This window comes from Theropithecus gelada, chromosome X, assembly GCF_003255815.1.
Source record: "Theropithecus gelada isolate Dixy chromosome X, Tgel_1.0, whole genome shotgun sequence".
In the NCBI taxonomy this organism is placed as follows: domain Eukaryota; kingdom Metazoa; phylum Chordata; class Mammalia; order Primates; family Cercopithecidae; genus Theropithecus; species Theropithecus gelada.
Genome location: NC_037689.1, coordinates 105,585,205 through 105,609,560, shown reverse-complemented (window position 1 = coordinate 105,609,560; position 24,356 = coordinate 105,585,205). Strand labels below are relative to the sequence as shown.

At 48.9% G+C, this 24,356-nt stretch overlaps 1 protein-coding gene across 1 annotated transcript in view; it reads right to left on the bottom strand.

Moving 5' to 3' along the window:
* Positions 1–12,792: 12,792 nt before the first annotated feature.
* Positions 12,793–24,356, bottom strand: part of FRMPD3 (FERM and PDZ domain containing 3) — an 82,573-nt gene continuing 71,009 nt past the window's right edge. Inside the window, exons 15-16 of the mRNA XM_025373013.1 lie at positions 19,949–20,770; positions 12,793–17,747 (exon numbers count right to left, since the gene is read on the bottom strand). Of these exons, the coding sequence (XP_025228798.1) occupies positions 14,677–17,747; positions 19,949–20,770 (3,893 nt within the window). The 3' untranslated portion in view covers positions 12,793–14,676. The remainder of the gene's footprint in view (positions 17,748–19,948; positions 20,771–24,356) is intronic.

Genomic DNA, 24,356 nt, shown 5'->3' with positions numbered 1-24,356 from the left:
TACAGGCACCCATCACCATGCCCAGCTAATTTTTTGTAGTTTTAGTAGAGACGGTTTCACCATGTTGATCAGGCTGGTCTTGAACTCCTGACCTCAAGTGATCCACCCGCCTCAGCCTCCCAAAGTGCTGGGATTACAGACGTGAGCCACCTCGCACAAGAGATTTAATTTAAATCTCTTTGAGGAGATTTGAATTAAAATACTTTAGAAAAAAAAATGTCCTCAGCCAGGCGTGGTGGCTCATGCCTGTAATCCCAGCACTTTGGGAGGCTGAGGCAGGTGGATCACCAGAGGTTAGGAGTTCGAGACCAGCCTTGCCAACATGGTGAAACCCCGTCTCTACCAAAAAAAAATAAATAAATAAATACAAAATTAGCCGGGTGTGGTGGTGCATGCCTGTAATCCCAGCTACTTGGGAGGCTGAGGCAGTAGAATTGCTTGAACCTGGGAGGTGGAGGTTGTAGTGAGCTGAGACTGCGCCACTGCACTCCAGCCTGGGCAACAAGAGCTAAACTCCATCTCAAAAAAAGAAAAAGAAGGCCAGGCGCGGTGGCTCACGCCTGTAATCCCAGCACTTTGGGAGGCCAGGCGATCTTCTGACAAGGTCAGGAGATCGACACCATCCTGGCTAACATGGTGAAACCCCATCTCTACTAAAAATACAAAAAAAAAAAAAAAAAATTAGCCAGGCGTGGTGGTGGGCGCCTGTAGTCCTAGCTACTCGGGAGACTGAGTTATGAGAGTGGCATGAACCTGGGAGGTGGAGCTTGCAGTGAGCCGAGATCACGCCACTGCACTTCAGGCTGGGCCGCAGAGTGAGACTCCGTCTCAAAAAGCAAAACAAACAAACAAAAAAACAAAAACAAACAAAAAAAAAAAAAGAAAGAAAAAAATCTACTCAAACTTTTAGGGATGGATGAACATGGACAGATTAGACCATCAGAATAGGGACAATGTATGTGTCAGGTAGGCATTAAGTTCATAAGAGATTTTTAAAAACTGGCAGAATTATATGTAAATCATGGCGAGTTCTGTAAATCTGATATACTGTCATTCAAAAGAAATGTGCTGAGTACCTATATACCAGGGCCTCTGGAGGGTGTGCCTACAGAGAATTAACAGTACACTATCCTTTCCCTTGAGTGGAGCAGACAAGACAGATACTTACAGAAATAAGGTTAATAATGGGGGCATGAGAAACATGATCATATTGAAAGAATCTGGGAAGGGTCTTGCAGAAAATGGGTGAGGTAAGACCAAAGATATTAACCTGAGGATACAGAGCAGGGAGAAGAGCTTTAACAAAGGCCATGGGCAGGTGAATATATGTGTGGGGTGAGGCAAGGAAGGGTGTGTTCAGAGCTCAGGCAAGAAAGGCAGCTAGAAGCCTGTGATGGTCAGATTTTTTTTTTTTTAAAGACAGGGGCTTGCTATGTTGCCCAGGCTGGTCTCAAACTCCTGGGCTCAAGTGATCCTCCTGCTTCAACCTCCCAAGTAACTGGGACTACAGTCATGTGCTGTTGCACCAGCTGATGGTGAATTTTATGTGTCAACTTGAGTAGACTGTGGTCCCAGTTATTGAATCAAACACAGATTTAGGTGTTGCTGTAAAGGTATTTTATAAATGTGATTAGCATTCATAATGGGTCGACTTTAAGTACAGAGATTTTCCTAGTTAGTCTGGGTGAGCCTGATCCAATCAATTAAAAAGCCTTAAGAGTGGAGCTGAGGTTTCTGTAAGGAAAAAGAAATTCCATGTGTGGACTGCAGCTTCAGCTACTGCCCCGAATTCCAGCCTGCCCCTTCTGATGGCCTGCCACACGGATTTCAGACTAGCCTAGCCAGCCCCCACCATGATGTAAGCCAAATCCTTACAATAAATTTCTTAATATATGTCTTGTACTGGTTCTCCTTCTCTCTCTCTCTTTTTTTTTTTTTTTTCTTTTTTGAGATGGATTTTCGCTCGCTCTTGTTGCCCAGGCTGGAATGCAATGGCATGGTCTCACCTCACTGCAACCTCTGCCTCCCAGGTTCAAGCAATTCTCCTGCTTCAGCCTCCCAAGTAGCTGGGATTACAGGCATGTGCCACCACGCCTGGCTAATTTTGTATTTTTAGTAGAGACGGGGCTTCACCTTGTTGGTCAGGCTGGTCTCGAACTCCTGACCTCAGGTGATCCACCCACCTCGGCCTCCCAAAGTGCTGGGATTACAGGTGTGAGCCACTGCACCCAGCCTGGTTGTCTTTCTCTGGTTGACCCTGACTGATATAAAACCAGACTGTGGAGGGCTTTGAATGCCAGTTTGAGAATACTGAATGCAGTCCAGATGAGGGGAGCTCTGAACTCTGACCTAGAAGGAAAGGGAAGGGAAGAGCATTGATAATTCTAGAAAATGCTGAGGGCTGCCCTCTTCCCCATATTTCATATTTCCAACCAACTCCAAAGCTCAGGGCCTCTGGGAAAATTATGTAAACACCCTTCTCAGTGGAAGGGCTCCCACCCTCTCCCCACCCCGTGGGATGTTTTGGTCTAGCTGGCTATACCTCCCTTTGAGATCCCAGGCATTATAGGAGAGTCTAAATTCATCCACTTGTTCCAATCAGTCATTTCTTCTGCAGGCATTTCTTTTTGTTGCTGTGTATTTTTTTGCTGGGACATGATAATTTTTATTTATTTATTTATTTATTTATTTATTTATTTATTTATTTATTTGACAAGGTCTCACTCTGGTGCCCAGGCTAGAGTGCAGGGGCGCCATCTCAGCTCACTGCAACCTGTGCTCAAGCAATCCTCCCACCTCAGCGTCCAAAGTGGCTGGACTACACGCGTGCACCACCACACCCAGGTAAAATTTTTTGTATTTTTTTGTAGAGACGGAGTCTCACCATGTTGCCCAAGGCTGGTCTCAAACTCCTGGCCTCAAGTGATCTGCCCACCTCAGCCTCCCAAAGTGTTAGGATTACAGTTGTGAGCCACCGCACCCGACATTCTGCAGGCATTTCTTTCTTTCTTTCTTTCTTTCTTTTTTTTTTTTTTGCGACGGAGTCTCGCTCTATCGCCCAGGCTGGAGTGCAGTGGCACGATCTCAGCTCACTGCAAGCTCTGCCTCCCAGGCTCACAGCGTTCTCCTGCCTCAGCCTCCCGAGTAGCTGGGACTATAGGCTCCTGCCACCATGCCCGGCTAATTTTTTTTTGTATTTTTAGTAGAGACGGGGTTTCACCATGTTAGCCAGGATGGTCTTGATCTCCTGACCTTGTGATCTGCCCGCCTCAGCCTCTCAAAGTGCTGGGATTACAGGTGTGAGCCACCGTGCCCGGCCTTTTGCAGGCATTTCTTGGGCAGCAACTGTGGACAAAGTACTGTATAGCGCTCAGCTTCCAGATTACAGAAATGAATAAAATATGACCCTTACCTCTAAGAAGCTTTACAAACAGACTTGTCGAGCACTAACTTTAACAGCAGACAGAGAGAAAGAAGCCCCCTCCTCTCCTCCCTGAAGGACCAGATCATCCTTTTCTGAGCCTGCCACTTTGATCCCCAGCACAGTGGGCTTCTTGCAGCCCAGTGGAAGATTTGACTAGCTGGGCTTCCTTTTCATCTTCAAGCAACCTGGCCCACTCCTGGGTATTAGCATTTCTTTCAGGGTATTTTCTCTTTTCTTTCTCCTATGTCGGCTCCAGTTTTTCCCTCTTGAAGCTAGTGTGACCTACTCTCATTGCTCATATTCCCTCCTTGGCCTTGTCAGCCAACCCCCAATTCAATGCCAACTGGTGGCAGGTGGGTGTTTCACTTTTGTAAGCACGCCAGAGAGCTTTCAAAGGCCACCACAAAGTCTATCACAGATGTAGAGACTGCCCATGCTGCAGCCCATCCTGGCCTCACCACCTCTCAGGAGTTGGTCCTTCTATTGGGGCACAGACTCCCAACCTTTTTTTTTTTTTTTTTTTTGAGACAGAGTCATGCTCTGTCACCCAGGCTGGAGTGCAATGGCGGGATCTCGGCTCATTGCAACCCCCGCCTCCTGGGTTCAAGTGATTCTCCTGCTTCAGCCTCCCGAGTAGGTGAGACCACAGGCACGTGTCACCACACGCGGCTAATTTTTTGTATTTTTAGTAGAGACGGGGTTTCACCATGTTAGCCAGAATGGTCTCGATCTCCTGACAGACTCCCAACCTTACATTCTCTGAGTCTTCAGCAAGAATGCAGGCTGTCTGAGGGCAGAGGCTATATAACTCTTACAGTCTCTAGCATAGATCAGCCTCAGAGAGAATGCATTTTAAACACTTAAGGATTTGAATTGAAAATCTGGATTGACACTGACAGATATCTCAGGAGGTGACTTTATTTATTTATGTATCTATTTGAGACAGAGTCTGGTTCTGTCGCCCAGGCTGGAGTGCAGTGGCACAATCTCGGCTCACTGCAACCTCTGCCTCCCAGGTTCAAGCGATTCTCATGCATCAACCTCCTGAGTAGCTGAGACTACAGGCGCGTGCCACCACACCTGGCTAATTTTTGTATTTTTGTTTTAGTAGAGATGGGGTTTCACCAGGGGTGACGGGGTTGGCCAGGCTGATCTTGAACTCCTGACCTCAAGTGATCAGCCCGCTTTAGCCTCCCAAAGTGCTGGGATTACAGGCATGAGCAACTATGCCCTGCCAGGAGGTGACTATTAATGGCCTCTCCAAAGACTTCAACATAGGAGTCTTCTGAAAGAGCAGAGGACTTATACATGTAAATCATGGTTTTATTAATATAAGTCGATCTTAAAATGAGTCCTGTTCTGGAAGATTTATCTCATAAAGTGAAGCTGGCTTGTTTTACCTTAGATAGGATTTGGCTGAAACCTTTAGATGTGTCTCACTCTTCTAGGGTCCCCGCGAGTTGGTTTCTTGTGAATATAGATGTTATTGTACAAGGTCAGCATGATGGGGAGCTAGAATCATGTAGGGATTTAAAATATGGGAGGTTTCAGTCCTTCCTGACAGAAGGTGATTAGATAAAAACAGCAGGGCCAAGTGAGCTTTGTAGTTTGTTCTGGTGCTTAAGTTTTAAGAACTGGGGAGTTCTCCCAGTTTAATTACTGACTTGGGGAACATTGAGTGATGCTGGAAGTACTTGCCTTTGTTTAAAAATGCTTAAGTGAAAGTATGATGAGAAAAGGTGCTTTTTAAAAGCTAATAGACCATTTAGTTCAACCCATTCATTTTATATGTAAGAAATTGATAGCCAGAGAGGGGAAGTGAATGCCCAAGGTCACACAGCTAGTTTTTGGAAGAGCTACAAGTCAAATCAAAGTCTTCTGGCTCATGGTGTAGGGCTTTCTTCACTTGCAACTTTGTTACAGAGCCAAGCTAATATGGGCTCAGGGCAGCAGGAACTGCAAATCAAATAAAAGTCTCTTTCATTGTTCAGCAGGGAAAATCTGTCCAGTTTCTTCTTGGTTCCTTGAGTCTTTTCAGGTCCCTGGAGGCATTGTACATTCCTGCTGTGCCAGGTTAGGAAAGGGGCAGGGATGCTTGTCTTTGCTGCCTTGCTTTACTACCAATTCTGTCCTTGGTGACCAAGGCCATGTAGGCTTTTTTGGCTATAAGTCAAACTAGGACGCAGGAATTGCATTTACTTCCAAGAAACTGCAAATGGCTTGCCCATACTGCAGATTTATTCTCAAATTTATATGAGTGAATCAGGGAGGGGCAGTTGGGATCCTTGGTTTATAAGGGAGCAGGCTGAGGGATTGAGTGATTAGGGCTCTAGAGAAGGCAGAGAGAACAGATGTTACCTCAGTGGCTTGGGCACTCCCCACTGTTATAATCACATAATTGAGAGAAGGGATTTCTGACGGCCACATTACCTAGGTAACACAGCATGCATATCAATTAAAAAAAATCATGGCCGGGCGTGGTGGCTCATGCCTGTAATCCCATCACTTTGGAAGGCTGAGACGGGCAGATCACCTGAAGTTAGGGGTTTGAGACCAGCCTGGCCAACATGGTGAAATCCCATCTCTACTAAAACTACAAAAGTTAGCTGTGCATGGTGGTGGACTCCTGTAATCCCAGCTACTTGGGAGGCTAAGACAGGAGAGTTGCTTGAACCCAGGAGGCGGAGGTTGCAGTGAGCAGAGATCGTGCCACTGAGAGAAGGAACTGCACTCCAGCCTGGGTGAAAAGAGTGAAACTCCGTCTCAAAAAATTTTTTCTTTTAATACAAAAATTAGCTGGGTGTGGTGGTGCACACCTGTAGTCCCAGCTACTTGGAAGACCGAGGCAGGAGAATCACTTGCACCTGGGAGGCGGAGGTTGCAGTGAGCTGAGATAGTGCCCTTGCACTCCAGCCTGGGCGACAGAGCCAGACTCTGCCTCAAAAAAAATCAGATTCATTGCATTCTGCATTGGATATGAGTATATCTGACATTGTAGGAAGCCTTTATGCCCAGCACAAAGTGCTTTATTCAGTTAATCAGATGGCTGAAGTTCATTATATTGCCCTGGCAGAGAAAATAGGGAGATGCAGTTCAAAAGATACAAAGTAGTAAATATGTAGGCTGTAGTATGTAGGATGAAGTCTAGAGATCTGATGTACAACATGTAACATGTCTATGATACCAGTTTTTGCTTGGGGAGAGGAAGAGAAAAAGGTGGGTTTTTGTTGTTGTTTTGTTTGTTTTTGTTTTTGAGACAGAATCTCACTTTGTCACCCAGGCTGGAGTGCAGTGGCGCCATCTCGGCTCACTGCAACCTCTGCTGCCCAGGTTCAAGTGATTCTCCTGCCTCAGCCTCCTGAGTAGCTGGGATTGCAGGCATGCACCACCACGCCCAGCTAATTTTTGTCTTTTTAGTAGAGACGGGGTTTTGCCATGTTGTCCAGGCTGCTCTCGAACTCCTGACCTCAGATGATCCATTAGTCTTGGCCTCCCAAAGTGCTGGGATTACAGGTGTGAGCTACTGTGCCTGGCATGTTTATTCTCTTTAAAACAAAAACAAAAACAAAAACAAAACAAAACAAAAAACAAAACAAAAACCCTTTCCTATTAAGCCTAAATGTTGAGGAAAAATTACAAATTCAAGCTTCCTTTAATTACAGCTGCTTTTAGCAAGGAGGATGAGGATGGAGGAAGAGCAGGAGGATGTCAGAGAAACATGTGAGGGGTATTGGCCAAAGGCCAAGATGAGCTTTGTGTTCACCAGACTGTGTCCACTGAGGACAGGGATTCTCCATTGAGGAAGTGAGCTGGCTTCGCAATTTCGAAAAAAAAGGCCCAGAGGAAAAGAGGTCTTGCATGTCTTTTTTGAGGGAAACTGACTGAAAACGGCTTTGCCTGAGAGCAATAGATATTTTGAGAAAACAGTCCCCCAAAGCTCTGTTGGCCAAGTTTCTAGTTCCAGGCCCTTGGTGCAAGCTTAATTAGTTTCTGTGGACCAGCTGCAAATGGGGCAGTTCGATTTGCACTTGTTAAGCTTGTACAGCTAAGACTCAGGATTTTTACAGCTGCGTTTTCAGCATCACCTCATTAATCCTCACAGCCATAGAGGGAGGCTGAAGACTCAGTCATCTTCACTTTAGAGGAGAGGCCCAAAGATGTAAAATGACGTATAGCCCATCATATGGCAAGTCAGTGGCTGGGCTGAAAAATAGAACTGAGCCCTGATTCTAGGATGAGCTGCTCAGCCTAGCCCACACAGCTTCCCTACTTTGCTTGCTCATTGCAGATGCAGAAATCTCCGGCTGGTTCCCCTCAGTCTGGGCTTGGGGCTGACCTGCTGCTAAAGTGTGTAATAGGCAACAGTTGGGGGGCAGGGAAGGGGAGGGAGCCTTTGATAATGCTGCCCCATCTCCTCTTGGTGTCCCTTTCTGACACCCTGTCACTCCAGGTCTTTCTCCTTTTTTCTTTTAGATACAGGATCTTGCTCTATCACCTAGGCTGGTGCGCAGTGGCAGTGTGACTTCCTGGGCTCGAAGGATCCTCCCACCTGAGTCTCTTGAGTAGCTAGGACAACAGGCATGTACTACCATGTCTGGCTAATTTTCTTTAAAGAGATGGGGTCTTGCTATGTTGCTCAGGTCTCCAACTCCTCAGCTCAAGCGATCCTCCTGTCTTACCTCCCAAAGTGTTGGGAAAACAGGCGTGAGCCACCCTACCTGGCCATTCCAGGTCTCATATCCCTGAACAAGCACTTGACCCCCACCCTGTGCCCAGATCCATGGAAATAGATGGGTCCCAGCTATCCTCCCCTTGAGGCTTATGCAACCAGCTGGCTCATCTGATGGGCCCCAAGTGTGTCAGTACTTCCATCCAAGCATGTCTATTAGTTGAAGAGAGTGAACTTGGACGCTAGGTAGATGGCTATGGGAATGTCACCGAAAGTATCAGACACAAGACTCAAGTGTCTTTGAAATGATATGTATCTTTAAAAGGCATTCGTGTTTGCATTCCTCACATGATACTTTTAGATAAAAATATTTAATGTGGGCTGGGTGTGGTGGCTCACGCTGGTAATCCCAGCACTTTGGGAGGCCAAGGTGGGCAGATCACCTGAGGTCGGGAGTCCGAGACCAGCCTGACCAACATGGAGAAAGCCTGTCTCTACTGAAAATACAAACTTAGCTGGGCGTGGTGATGCATGCCTGTAATCCCAGCTACTCAGGAGACTGAGGCAGGAGAATTGCTTGAATCTGGGAAGCGGAGGTTGCAGTGAGCCAAGATTCCACCATTGCACTCCAGCCTGGGCAACAAGAGTGAAACTCTGTCTCAAAATAAATAAATAATAATAATGTGTCGTCAGAATGATATTTTCCTCCAAAATCTTGGAGAAAAATTCAAATGTGTCAGGATTATGGGCCACATTGTGACCGTGGCTTTTTGTATCTGCCAGAAAATTGCCACATACTCTGGGGGGCTCAGACCCCAGGTAGAGGAGCACAGGGAGTCCCATAACAATGGGCAGATGGTAGAGGATGAGGGGACCACCTGGGAGCCACATGCATTTTTTGAAGGCTGCTTTTTGGACATAACGCTCAACCCACAAATTTCCATGCACATATACTCTTTCATCCCTGGCTCCCTCAAAGAGGCATGTGACGCAAGGGCAGAGCAGCGAAGATAGGTTAGGGGACAGGTGGACTTGCACTCATACTCCAAAGTTACAGGCCACCTGTTACACACAGGCTGCCTGGACCCTGAGCAGCAATTACAGGTCATCTTCTGATGAGTGTGGCTGCATCCATGTCTCTGTTTCTGGGAGAAGTGATTGGCAGGTAAGGTTGAATCCGAGCGTGGTGGCTCATGCCTATAATCCCAGCATTTTGGGAGGCTGAGGCGGGCAGATCACTTGAGCCCAGGAGTTTGAGACCAGCCTGGGCAACATGGCAAAACCCTGTCTCTACAAAAAAAATAAATAAATAAAAATAAAAATCAGCTGGATGTGGTGGTGGGCACCTGTAGTCCCAGCTACTTGGGAGGCTGAGGTGGGAGGATCACCTGAGCTCAGGAGGTCTAGGCTGCAGTGAGCTGTGATTATGCCACTGCACTGCAGCCTGGGTGACAGAGTGAGAACCTGTTCAACAATAACCCCACAAAGGTGGGTTCCTCCCTGCACTTCCAGATGCTGCAGAGAATGATCCTGGATCCACAGAAAGGTGGGGTCAGGCTAAGTACTGTAGGGTAGTAGTTGAAAGCATGATGGGCTGGGTTTGAAAACTGATAGGCTTACCACTTACCAGCTGTGTGACCTTGGGCTAGTGACTTGTCTAGGCTTCAATTCCTCTTCTGATAAATGGAAATGATAATAGTACCTCTCTCAAAGGATTATTGTGAAGATTAAATGAGATCATGTGTGTAAAGTACTTAGCAGGGTATCTGGCATATGGCAAGTGTTCATACACAGTTGTTTTCGCCTATTTAAGGGCAAAGTTCAATTTTTCTGTGTTGTGGAAGACTCCCAAAAAAGTACAGATGCATATTCCTTTTAGCCAAAACCTTGAAAATGAGAATGAGGAATCAATACCCAGAGGGAAAGACATCACAGACAGGAGAGCAGGAAAAGCTAAACCTGAGCTCATTCCTAAGTGGTAGGTAACCTACCTCATTCCTAAGTGCAGGTAAACCTGCAGCTGAAAACATCACATGGACACCAGAACATGTTCCTGTTATGCTGGGGTGTGGCATCAACCAATGACTTGGTGCGTGGATGCGTGGGCCTTTGTGGGAGTCACTAGAAACGCTCATGTGAAACAAGCAGTTCTGTACCTGCAAGAAGGCAGTCTTCATCATTTCCACTTTACAGTGGCTTCCAGCCAGTAAGGACATTGAACCCAAGAAACCCACCTGGTGTCCAGGACATTTCTCCAGGGACCAGGACTGAATCCTCGGAGGTCATTTCCTCCGACTAGGTGGAGGACTTCCTCCTCGCTCCAGATGTACACCCATAGTCTGGCTTCCAGGCTGCAGGATGAGGAATGGGATGTGGCTATTACCCTGGAACTGGATGTGGTTATTACCCTCATCCTACTGGCTGTTTGCAGGAATTTGATCCTGAGACATAAATGTATGCCCCCTCCCAATGCTGGCAGTTGAGCCTCCCCTGCCTCTTTGGCAGCAAAAATTCTGGCTGAGGCAGGTTCTTTCAATTCATTGCTGATGAAATTACCTATTATCCACAGTGCCTTCACAACAGCTTGAAAAAAAATGTGATTGTGCCAGCACCCACTGGCATTTTGGGCCCATGCCAATAGTATGAACCCATTTTCCTTTAAGTGGCTGAAGTCAGAAAGGCAGGAGTCAGGCTCTGGGACACTTGGATGGGGTGACTGGACAGCATCAGCTTCAGGTTCAGGTTGAGGCCAAAGATGGCAAGGAAGACGCTGGTGGGAATATGGTCTTTCCCTGCACTCCCAGATACTGCAGAGAATGACCCTGGGTCTGAGGTGACTGTCAGTCACCTCAGGAGAGTTTCAGGAGCTTTTGGAAAGTAGTTGGTGAAACTCAGCTGAGTTGGTGGGGCATGGGATGATGGCCCCAACTCCTCATCTTTTGATAGGAGGATGCCAGACTGTCTAGCCATGTCCAACTACACTGCCCCAAATCAACCACTCCCAGAGGAGACAGAGCCCTTTTCACTCGCACACAAGTCTGGGATGGCTCTCTCATGACAGTCATCTCATTCAACACTCATTCATTCTACAAATATGTGAATACCTACTATGTGCCAGGTACTGTGTGGGTGGGTACCCAGGGTGTAAAACTAAGTAAGAATGTTTTCTGACCTTAAGGAGCTACCAGTGTAGTTAGCGCAGGGCCTTAGGGCTCCCAAGTTTTTGGATTGTCCAGTTGGGTCATTTTGAGTGGCAGTGGGCTTCACTTTATCACGGCATTGACTCGCACTGAATCCCAACCCTAGTGTTGTGGGACAGTATGCCTGGCAGGCAGCACCCGGAAGAGCTCTGCCTCTAGTCCAAGGGCTGCTGCCGGTGGTTCCCTCCCATGTTTAAAGAGGAGCTTTGGCTTGGTGTTGGGGAACATGCAGAGAAGCCCAGCCTGACTGTGCTGCCCCTGGCTCCTCTTCAATGCTTTGCTTCCAAACCTCTTTAGCCATAACCTTTGCAGACATGGAAAAAAGCAGTCTGTAGGCCAAGTGTGGTAGCTCATGCCTGTAATCCCAACAGTTTGGGAGAACGAGGCGGGTGGATCACCTGAGGTCAGGAGTTCGAGACCAGCCTGACCAACATGGTGAAACCCCGTCTTTGAAAAAAAAAATTAGCTGGGTGCAGTGGCAGGCACCTGTAATCCCAGCTACTTGGGAGGCTGAAGCAGGAGAATCACTTGAACCCAGGAGGTGGAAGTTACAGTGAGCTGAGATGACACCATTGGACTCTAGCCTGGGTAACAGAGCGAGACTCTCTCTCTCAAAAAAAAAAAAAAGTCTATTATCAATCTTTGGAAGTGACTAAGTAGGATCACTATACACGATTGTGTAGCTTGTATACCTAGCCAATGAAGCAAGTGGGGCTGGACAGGGCTGAAATTACCAAGCCATGTGCCCATCACTCAGAGGGTGTCATGATGGGGGCATGGGCAGCAGGAAGAACCTTTTTCTAATTTGGACAAAGATGCCTCATAGGCTAGTGAAGACCTGTAAGTACCGGAAGAAAATTAGGAAACAGGAGAAACAAAATAATTTCTCACCCTTGGGTAACTCTAAAGAGCCCGAAGGGTTAGCTCTGATTAGGGTCCTAATGCTTCCATACTATGGAAACAATCCCTCCTTCCCACCCCACTACATGGCCAGCGGCTGTTGCAAGGGATTCCGTAGCCTAAACTGCGAGGCAGTCAGGCTGCACTCTGAGAGCAAGAAGGCACGGTTCAGAGGGAGAGGTGCCATTTCCCAACCCCAGTCTGAGGAGTGGCCTAAAATCCTAATTTCCAGGCCATCTGATACACTAGGCACAGAGCACACTGTGTTTTTCCACATGCCCCCCCCCCCCACACCACCTACAACCCTTCAGCTCTGAGGTCACAGCCATGGTGGCCAGGTGAGCCAGAAGCCCCATGGTCAAAAGAAAGTGGTAGACAATTTCCAACTCCCATGAGAAACAGGAGGCTTCAAAGAGGAACAAAGGGGATCCCCTGCGTGTTGCGGAGGTGGGAGGAACAGGGTCCTTAGCTGTCATCACCCACCAGTGCCCAGTACATAAGAGCAGGGGTCCAGGAGGAGCACACAAAGGGCCACCACCAACCAACAATTCAAGGACACAAGGACACCCACAAAGAGGCACCGCAAAGACTTATTGGGATAGTAAGATGAATAGATTTAATCATTCTTGTTTGAAAAACAAGACATAAATTAGTATATATATATAATTTATATATTTTATGTAGTATATATACTATATACAGACATTAGAAAATGTTTCCTCTCCATGAGGCTGAGGGAGAGGTGAAGGATGGCAGTGGAATGACACAGGCAGGGGCTGAGTGGCGAAGTTGGGAGAAAAAGAAGACCATGTCAGCACTCCAGCTTGCAGTGGCTGAGGGGAAAAGGATTCCCCGCTGGCTGCATCTCTGGCCCATTCAACAACTTGGTCCTGGGGGAGGAGAAGCAAGGAAGGGAGGGGCTGGATTCTGCAGAAGAAACTCCCCTCCTCCTTGCTGGGAGAACTCACCACTCAGGGAGACTTTATTGTACTAGAGGCTACCAAGGATGGGCAGGGGTTAAGCACAGTGTACATCTTTATAAAACTCACATCAGAATGAAAGATTTCACATGGACCTCTGACACAGTGATGAAACAGAGGCAGACACAGGGCACAAGGGTGTGGGAAATGGGGAGATATGGAGAGGTGAACAAGAAGCAATCTACAGAAGAAACATTGGCTTTCTTTGTTCCCTACAGTGGGACAGTTGGTAGGGACTCCGTGTCTTCACTCCCAGGAAGGTTGCGGGGATGGGGGTGGGGGGCAGGGAGAGGGTTGGCAGCGGTGGTGGCGGTGGTGGTGGCAGCGGCGGCGGCGGTGGCAGCGGTGGTGGCAATAGGAGGTGTGTGTCAAGGTGGATGTTAAACAGTGTGAATTCCCTTCCAGATGGCTCCAGAGAGGGAGAAAGAGGTGCACGACTGCACCAGGTAAGGCGCTCAGCTTCTTTTCTTAGAGAGACAAATCCACAGGGTCAATACACAGCCAAAAGCATATACTCAGGATTAACATATCACGCTAGCTTCCAAAAGTTTAAGATATAGTCATCAACACCCCCCACCCCTACCCCTTTCCCCCCTCCCCCCACCCCCCTCCCCGATCCACAGCTAAGTCAAACTCCTAAGGACAGTCTATCTGGTAGAGAGATGTTGACAGCGGAGCCTCACGCCTGCAGCAACAGCCCCTGTGCTGGGCTGGGCGGGCTCCTAGGCCTGCACTGGGTCTCCCCAGGCAGACGTTTTCACCAGGTACCTTACCCAAAACGAGTGGGGTGATTCCAGATGCTTGCTCCCTAGTGGACTGAGCTGCCCTGCCCATCAGTGAGAGGCAGGGCACTTTGGGGATGGCTGGTGTGGAGCTACTGGACCTGGAGGTGAGGGCTCCCCAGGCTGGCAGCCTGTTGGGCGGCTGCAAACAGCCAAGTGTGGCTGTTTTCTGCAGACATCTCACCGAGGCACAGGCCCTCAGGGTGGCACCTGCCAGGTGAGTGTGAGCCCAAGGTGGTTGGGCACATCTGGACTGAGCGCCCTCTCCCCTCGGCACGGCAATGTGGCCTGCTGCTACTGCCATTGCTCCCAGCAGGGGAGCCAATGCCACGAGGAGCTCAAGGCCTGAGGGTCCGCTTGCTTCAGGCCCTGGCTCCCCCAGCGCCCAACACGGATTGAGCAGGAAGTGAGCCTGATGTCACTTCTCAGCCCGAGAAGAGATAAAATACAGCCCTGCTGTGAGCAGAGTGACGAAGGGCCTTTTTCCTCACAGTGAGGCCCAGAGGCCAGGGAAGGGGTGAGGACACCCAGGGCAGCAGCTAAGTCTGCAGCCCTTAAGAGAGAGCCTTAATCGAGAGAGTTTCCACTCCCTGGAGACTGATGGGCTCTTGGACCCTGACTGGCCCAGCAGATACACACACACTCACCACAAGATGCAAGGACCACAAAGCTCAAACCTGGGGCCATGGTTGGGGAAGGGGGACAGGTGTGGGCAGATGCCCTACTTAATAAGGGTTTTTAAGGAGTGGGTGAATGTGCTCATAATAGTCGCCGAAGTTGGGGAGCCTGGTGGGTGCTCTGTGGCTGCCCCTGCAGCTGCTGCCACCTGCTGCTGCTGCTGCTGCTGCTGCTGCTGTTGTTGCTGTTGTTGTTGTTGTTGCTGCTGCTGCTGCTGCTGCTGCTGCTGGTTAAGGTTACGGGCTGTGGACTCCTCAGCTGCACGCAGCAGGAAGGTGTAGTTCCTCACCACCTCTTCTACCTTGGCCAGCAGCTCTTGGCGCTGGGCCTCGGAGCGCACAATGAACACCAGCCGCACAAAGGTCTCAATGAGGCTGCTCAGCACCTGGAAGCTGCCCGTGATGGCTGCCAGCATGTGAGTTGGGCTCTTGTCCACATTGGCCACACGGCGGCAGGAGGCCCGGAGCTCCTTGAACTTGAGAGCTAGCTCGAGCTTATACTCGGAGATCTGAGAGACATAGGGCTTGGGGGCACGGGCCTCGGGGCTGGCCACACACTGCCGCAGGACTGTCAGCAGCTCGTTGGTGTCCAGCCGGGCAGCCAGGAAGCCATCAGGGAGGCCATAGGCATGAGCCCGCAGGGCATTGATCTTGGCCAGGCTCCCCTCGAAGGTGGACACGCGGAGGTCAATCTCCTGAGTGCGGGAGGCCTCAGGGCTGCTGCTGCTGCAGGTAGCAGCATCCAGCACCTGCAGGGTCCTGCTCACCACAGGCACCACCTGCTCGTCCAGCTTCATGCCAGGCAGAATCTTCATGGGGATAGAGTAAGAGAGCTCATCCTTGCCATCACTGGCATCATCTGCCATGTCACACTTGCGGTAGTAGAAGCAGTAGCGGATGGAGCAGCACTTGCTGCTCTCACTGTCCTCGTCTAGCTCGGCAGGCTTCCGGTACACCTCCGCGGGCAGTGAGAACACGGCCATCTGTCTGGGGCCTTTGGTCTCTGGGGCAACCTGGACGTAGGAGAGGTCTCCCAGCGTCGGTGACTCCAGAGACCTGCTTTTGGGACCCAAGGCTATGGGCAGGCTTGCCTCTAACTCCTTGGCCTCCCTGGGCAGCATGCCCAGGGGCGGATGTGGGTAGACATCTGAGGTCAGCGAGGCCCTGTCACCCTGGTCCAGTTCACTGATACTGTAGCGGCGCATCAGTTTCCTGTAGTTGGGAGCTCCCAGACACTCGCCCCCTGAGGCACACGTGGTCAGGCACGAAACACCACTCTCAGGGTCCGATCGGCACTCTCGGGATTCCAGGCTGGTAGAACGAATGCGCCGGACATTGATGGGGCTGCTGAGGCTCACGCCTGGGCCAGCCTCTGGCTGCCTCTGGCTAGGGAGGACCCTGTCCCTTTCCCTCCCCCGGAGGCTGGGCACTGGTGTCTGGGTGGCTTGCGGCCGGCCCCCCCGGCAGATGCGCTTGCAGTCGCAGCTGCGCCTCTGCTCGCGGGACATTCCCGGCCCCTGCTGCACGGGGCTGCTGCGGAGCTGGCAGCTGCAGCGGCCAGGTGCTGGAGGTTGCAGGTACTCGGTGCCTGGCAGCTCCCCCTGGCTTGGTGGCTTTAGAAGTTCCTCAAGGAACTCCAGCTCATACTGCTTTACCTTCTGCAGTTGGGCCTGCCGCTCATCTGTCTCCTTCTTCTGGCGGGTTGGGAAGGTGGCAGAGAATAAATTGCGTAGCCGGAAAGGACCTCGGGATGACTTGGGTTTTGCAGGGCCTTCAGAGGTCGAGTGGGCTCCATTGAGAGTTGTTTCAAGCTTCCTAGAGGGCATGGTGCTCACCTGCCGGCTGGCAGCCTGAGACCTCAGTGGGCTCTGGCCTCGAGGTTGGCAACTGGGGCTCTGGCCTCGAGACTGGCTGCTGGGGCTGTGGCCATGGGGCTGGCAGCTGGGGCTGTGGCTTCTTGACTGGCAGCTGGGGCTCTGCAGAGCCATGGAGTAGGTAGCTCGGGGAACCAGGCTGGTCTCTTCGAGCTTGCTTCTTTTGGGTGTGCTCTCCAGCTGCGCCTTCTCTCCTTGGCTGGAGATGGTGCCCTGCTTCTGCAGGGTGGGCTTACCACCCTCTGGCCCGCCTTTGCCTGCCATGTCCCCTGTAGCTTGCTTGCCCACTGACTCTCGGCTTGTTCGCAGAAGATAGCTTTTGGGAGGGAAATTTTGAACAGGCAGCCTGTCCTCCTGTTGGGAGAGGTGCAGGCTCTCAGCCCAGCTGCCTGTGGGTGCTCTGGGGCTGGAAGAGACCTCTGTGCCCAGCTGATGCTGAGAATTCCGTGAGGTCTCTGGAGCACTGGGGCTAATTTTGAACTTCAGATTCTTATTTGCACTGCTACTCATCATGCTAACCTCTGGCCTCCCCATGCTGGCCTCCAGCCTTCTCTCACCCCTGCTGGGGGGGTTCCCCAAAGCCCCACCAGGAGTGACTAGACTCTTACTGTGAACCACTTGCTGTAGGGCAGCCGAGATGATGGCCGGGGTCACACTGCCCTTTGGGTCCAGGATAAGCTTGGGGCTCAACCTGACCTCCTTGGGCAGGTTGTCCCTCAGCTCAGAGACCTGCTCTTCACTGAGGGATGATGTGGCTGCCCTCAGTGACATTTCTAGGCCTGCCCTAGTGTGGCCAGGCCCTTTGTCCTCAGGAACTGGGGACAGCAGGCTCAGATTCTTCTGTTCACTAAGCTGTGGGGACAGTGCTGGGTGCACTGCCAAGGAGTATGTTCGTTCTCCCTGTACCTGGCCCTCTGACTGGGGCAGCTTCCTCCGAGCGCCAGTGGGGCCAGTACTCTGGCCTGTGGCAATGGGTTGGAGAGATGGGTTGGGATCCGGGCGCCCGAGAGAGTAAGGGGCCGTAAGAACGGCCTGGGCTGCACAGCTCTGGATCCGGAAGGGCAGGTCCTTGCGGGCAAGGAGGCTGTCCTTGTTGAGGTGCTGGGCCAGGAAGTAGGTGGTGTTCTGGTGCTGCTTCATGGCCGACATCATCTCTGACATGTCTGTGAGCTCTGAAGAGTTGGTTTCATGACCCGAGTCCAGCGATGATTCAGGAGTGATTGTGGCCAGCACAATCAGACCTGGAGGAACAGGGATAGGGCTTGTTACGCTTACTGAAATCAAGTTCTTTTCCAGCTCTACATGGTTGTCCCTCGGTATTCATGGGCGATTGGCTCTAGGACTCCTGAAGATTCCAAAACTTGCAGATACTCAAGTCCCTGATATGAAATGGCATAGTATTTGCATGTAACCTGTGTACATCTTTCCATGTATTTTAAAGCCTCTCTAGATTACTTATAATACCTAACACAATGTAAATGCTATGTAAGTAGTTGTTATACTGTGCTGTTTAGGGAATAATGACAAGAAAAATCTGTACATGTTCAGTATAGACATATTTCTTTTTGTCAAATATTTTTGATCTGCGGTTGGTTGAATCAGTGGATGCAGAACCCTCAGATACAGAGGGCTGACTGTATAGGAGGTGCATAGAAGCCAAGGTTAGCCGGCAGTATTTCCAGCTGGAGAAAAACAGTCAGGCCTGGTGAGAATGTAGGGCTGAGGGTGGGAAGAGTGGAGGGGAGGGGACAAAGAGGGGCAAGCTATAAGAAGGGGATGAAAGGCTGGAATCCAAAACAGAAACAAAAGAGGTGGAGTGAGGATCTGGGCAGTTTGATGGCAAATTACCATGCAAATCACATGCAAAACAGCATGCTAATCACAACTATTTTTAGATTCAACAGCTAGGAAATTTTTGTTAATTGTCCTAAAGAGGGGCTGGCAAAGAGAGGTCTCTCTCTATCCCTCCTCATCTGGCCAGGCCTGCCTACAGTCATTGCAGCTGAGGCCATTTAGCTGAGCTTGTCCTCTCTCCAGCAGCCACATGGGACTTGAGCCTGGGAGCAGCTAGCACTCTCTCCAGACTCTAAGCAAAGAGAAATGCCAGCCCTGGGGGCCAAATACATGGGGGCTGCCCAATGTCAAGCGTATCCTCACATACGGAAAAGGCAGGCTTTCTCTGACCCCAATACCTTCACCCTCCCTTTCTACACTTTTCCCTGCCTCACATGCTTTCTCGTGGTCCCTATTCCTCCCTATTCCTTTTCTGTTGCTGTGTCATTTACCTCTTCTCTCTCTCTCTCTCTCTTTTTTTTAAAGAGTCTTACTCTGTTGCCCAGGCTGGAGTGCAATGGTGCAATCTCAGCTCACTACAACCTCCGCCTCTCAGGTTCAAGCGATTCTCCTGCCTCAGCCTCCTGAGTAGCTGAGACTACAGGTGTGCACCAGCCTACCCAGTTAATTTTTGTATTTTTAGTAGACACAGGGTTTCACCATGTTGGCCAGGCTGATCTTGAACTCCTGACCTCAAGTGATCTGCCCACCTCGGCCTCCAAAAGTGCTGGGATTACAGACGTGAGCCACCACGCCCGGCTCTCTTCTCTTTTTTTAAGGTGTATGTGTATGGAGGGACATATGTGTGACTATGGGTACATGTGTGACGTGTGTTTGTCTACAAGATGGACATACGTGTGTCTATAACAGGGAACAGCATGCATGTTGTACAGTTCTCCTATGAACTAATACTTAGTAACAATAGCTACCACTTACTGAGGCCTTACTGTGTGCTAGGCAGTGCTTACATGCTTTGCATGAATGATCTCATTCAATCCTTATAACAACCCCATGTGATAGAACTACTTTTATAAAACCCATTTAAGGTTACAGAATGAGGGTCAGAGAGAGTAAGTGCCTTGCCAAAGGTTACACTGACAATGACTGAAGAAACCAGGATTTGGGTGCATCTGATTCGGAGCCCATGTTCTTAGGCAGGATAAAGACCTCAGCCATGAGCAGTGATGGCCTTTGGCTCCCCTGGTCCCAGGTCACTAGGTAGTGAGTTGGTCGTTTTGCTTTTCTTTCAATCATGTGCATGCTGGATGTTCTGTTCTTCGCCTGTCTTCTACATCTCTCACAGTTTTTCTCTGATCCTCCATCCTGGCCTGCATCCATAGCTGTCATGACCTCAATCCCTGGGATCTATCTGTAAGGTATTTCCAAAGAGATGCAATGACGACAGCCAGAACTCTAGCTAGAGCTGAGCAGCTGCTCCCTGCTGCAGCATCATTGCTCCTCTGACACTATCTAAACAACCTTTGGTCCATCCACTGCCCTGACATACCTCAGTGACTCTGACATCTATTTGGGAAGACACAATGTTACTCACTGGCCCTTCCTGGACAGGAGAAGTGGGAGGAAGGAGGGAGAAGGAATCGGTCATTACCTGCAGTCTGTGGGGGTGGTGGGTGTGGTCCATCCTCGGATGCAGCCAGGGCTTCCAGGGCCTGCAGAGTGGACACCAGGGCATCATCTAGCTCCTGGGCATGATCTCGAACTGTCCGGGTCTGCACACTGTCAATCAATGTCACTGGAATCTCATCGTACAGAAGCCCACGCAGGTGGCGTCCTTGTTCCTGGCTCTGGACAGCCCGGCGCTTGGGGTCATCCTCGTCAGAGCTGTTGTCTCGGAAACCAGGGGGTGGGGCAGCAATGGCTGGCAACAGGGAAGTTGTCTCATCTTCCTCCTCCTCCTCCTCCTCACTCCCAGGTGGTGGGAGGGACATCAAATCTACTATATTGTCACGAGACGAGCCAGGCTTCCCACCTTTGCGAGGGCCCAGCTGCTCCTGGAGCTTGGCTTTGCAAGAGTCACAGTAGAAATTCAGGGCGTCAGCCCCAAGGGAATTGTCCAAGGTGTAGGACCGGGCCCTGCTGGCACAAGGCTCATGGTCTAGGCTAGCTGCATCAAAGTCATCATGGACTACCTCATAACCTTGGCCGGAACTTTTGGATGTGGGGTCAGACTTGGTTCGGGGCCTGGTCTCCTCAAAGAAGATTAGGTTCTCGTTGACATCTGTCCGACTTTCCTGCTCCTTTCTTTGTTCCCGCATATGGAGGTAGCAGAAGCTGACAAGCTCAGAGTCGGCAGGTGGGGGCGTGCAGCGGCTCGATTTCCTGGGGCTGGTGCCCACGCTGCCCACATAACTACTCTCCTTTTTCCCCAGGTGGCCCCCAGTGACAGGGCGGTGGGCGCTGTGCATGTAATCTAAACCCAGAAAGAGAATCAACAGATGAACCCTGGTGCCAAGGATTGTGACTGAGCTCCCTTGTCGTCTCTGGCCCATGTCTCTGCAGCACGACCGAGTGGCAGGTCCCAAGACAAAGCATTGCCTGGCTGCCAAAGATTAGGGGTGGGGAAGTTGATGAGCTATGTTACTGCTGACCCTGAAAGCAGAGTGAGTTGAGTCTAATAACCTGAGCTGCTAATAGCCCCATCACCTCTGAAATGGGAAAATGCATGGGGTATGGTAGGGGTGGGAGTGAACACCTTGGTTTAGAGCCTGGTATCTGGGCACAGCTGGACTCTTACATGGATACCCTCTGTTTGAAAGTCAGCTGTAGACATATGTCCCACTTGGAACTGTTCCTGCCCCTGCCCCCACCTCTTTTCAGAGCTTTTCCAACCACCAGTGCTCTGTTGTTCTTGTTATCTTGAATCTCTTCTAGCAGAAGGAAATAAATCTGACAAGTTACTAATGCTTTAGTCAGAACCCGTTAAACAGGCTACATATAATGCCCAAGAGTTTGCATTTCAGAGACGCCTGTTGATGGAGGGATCCTAAAAGAATAATGCTCTATATTAGAATTCCAGGGTCTGAATGTGTAAAGTATATGGGAGATATGCTGGGATGTGCATATGTGGGAGGAGGGTAAGGGAAGCATTCTTACAATTCTTCAAATTTTATTCTTTTCTGCATTCATACAGGGCCAGCCCTACCTATTACACATACATGTGGCAAATACTCTCGTCAATCGCTCTTAATGATGGTAGGTGTGTGCATCTGAGAATTATCTATCGCAAATGCTTTATCTGTGAATACCTTCTCTCACTGTTTTTGGAGCTCTTCCCTATTTTATCTGTGAGAATACACTCGGACAGCAGAGAGACAGATGACAAACAAGCACTAACTTAGGCTAAGGTCCTAATATATGTGATCCTACTTAATCTTCATAACAACCCAATGAGGTAGTTATTATCATTATCTACATTTTACAGCTAAAGAAACTGACTCGCCTAAGGTTACATAGACCAAGTGGTAGACTGGATTTGAGCCTAGGTCTGAAGGACTTCAAAACCCATGTTTTTAGTCATTGCCCTTATAGCTCATCATGGTGATCAAGATGCTGGAAAACAAGACTTCGAAATGCCACTCAAACTCCAGTTTGACAGAGTCAATATGCCAGTGCTGCCTTTCACTAGAGATTACATGTATGACAAAAGTACAGCACTGGCACCTAACAACAAAACCCCCAAATACAGGAAGAAAAAACTGACAGAATTGAAGGGAAAAATATACAATTCAACAACAGTAGTAGGAGACTTCAATACTCCATTTTCTTTCTTTTCTTTTCTTTCTTTCTTTTTTTGAGATGGAGCCTCACTCTGTTGCCCAGGCTAGAGTGCAGTGGTACGACCTCGGCTTACTGCAACTCCGCCTCCTGGGTTCAAGTGATTCTCTTATCTCAGTCTCCCGAGTAGCCGGGATTACAGGTGCCTGCCACCACGCCTGGCTAATTTTTTGTGTCTTTGGTAGAGACGGGGTTTCACCATGTTGGCCAGACTGGTCTCGAACTCCTGACCTCAAGTGATCCACCTGCCCTGGCCTCCCAAAATGCAGGGATTACAGGTATGACCCACCGCACCCGGCCAATACTCCACTTTCAATAATGGATGAAACAACTAAGCAGAATATCAACAAGGACAGAGGACCTGAGCAATACTATAAATCAAACTAGATCTAACTGAAATCTACAGAACCATCTATCTAACAACAGCAGAATATGCATTCTTCTTGAGTGCATATGGAACACTGTTGTGAATAAACCATATGTTATGATATAAAATAAGCCTTACTAGATTTAAAAGGAATAAAATCATACAAAATATATTTTCTGAGCACAGCATAATTAAATTAGAAATCAATAACAGAAGGGAGTCTGGGAAATTCACAAGTAGAAATCAAACAAAACCCTTTTTTTTTTTTTTGATACAGGGTCTTGCTCTGTCGCCTAGGCTGGAGTGTAGTGGTTCAATCTTGGCTCACTGCAACCTCCACCTCCCGGGATCAAGTGATCCTCCCGCCTCAGCCTCCCAAGTAGCTGGGATTACAGGCACCTGCCACCATGCCTGACTAATTTTTCTATTTTTGGTAGACATGGGGTTTCACCATGTTGGCCAGGCTGGTCTCAAAATCCTGGCCTCAAGTGATCTGCCTGCCTTGGCCTCCCAAAGTGCTGGGATTACAGGCATAAGCAACCACGCCCAGCCAAAACACTCTTAAATAACCAGGCGGTCAAGGAAAAAAAATCAGAAGAGAAATTAGCAAATACTTTGAGATGAATAAAAATGAAAATACAATATACCAAAATTTATGGGATCTAGCTAAAGTAGTTCTTTTTTAAAATTTTTTATTAATTTATTTTTTGAGATGGAGTTTCGCTCCTATTGCCCAGGCTAGAGTGCAATGGCACAATCTTGGCTTACTGCAACCTCCGCCTTCTGGGTTCATGTGATTCTCCTGCCTCAGCCTCCCAAGTAGCTGGGATTATAGGCATGTGCCACCATGTCCAGCTAATTTTGTATTTTTAGTAGAGATGGGGTTTCACCATGTTGGTCAGGCTGGTCTCGAAGTTGTGACCTCAAGTGATCTGCCTGCCTCAGCCTCTCAAAGTGCTGGGATTATAGGTGTGAGCCACCACGCCCGGCCTAAAAAGTTCTTAAAGGGGAAATCTGTAGCTGAAAGTGCCTACGTTAAAAAAGAGGAAAGATTTCATATGAATTACCATAAACTTCCACTTCTACCTTAAGAAACCAGAAAAACAAGAGCAAACTAAATAGAAAGAATGAATAAGACCTACTATTTGATAACACAATAGGGTGACTGCAGTCAAAAATAAACTAATTGTACTTTTAAAAATAACTGAAAGAGCCAGAGTAATCAGACAAGAGAAATAAATAAAGGACATCCAAATCGGTAAAGAGGAAGTCAAATTGTCACTGTTCACGGATGATATGATCATATACCTAGAAAACCCTGAAGACTCATCCAAAAAGCTCCTAGATCTGATAGATGAATTCATTAAAGCTTCAGGATACAAAATCAATGTACACAAATCAGTAGCACTGCTATATACCAACAGTGACCATGCTGAGAATCAAATCAAGAACTTAACCCTTCTTACAATAGCTGCAAAAAAATAAAACACTTAGGAATACACCTAGCCAAGGAGGAGAAAGACCTCTACAAGGAAAACTATAAAACACTGCTGAAAGAAGTCACAGGTGACACAAACAAATGAAAACACAGTCTATGCTCATGGGTGGGTGCAATCAATATTGTGAAAATGACCATACTGCTAAAAGCGATCTGCAAATTCAATGCAATTCCCATCGAAATACCATCATCATTCTTCACAGAACTATGAAAAAATCCTAAAATTTACATGGAACCAAAAAAGAGCCCACATAGCCAAAGCAATCCTAAGCAAAAGAACAAATCTGGAGGCATCACGTTACCAGATTTCAAACTATACTACAAGGCATGGTACTGGTAAAAATAGGTACATAGGCC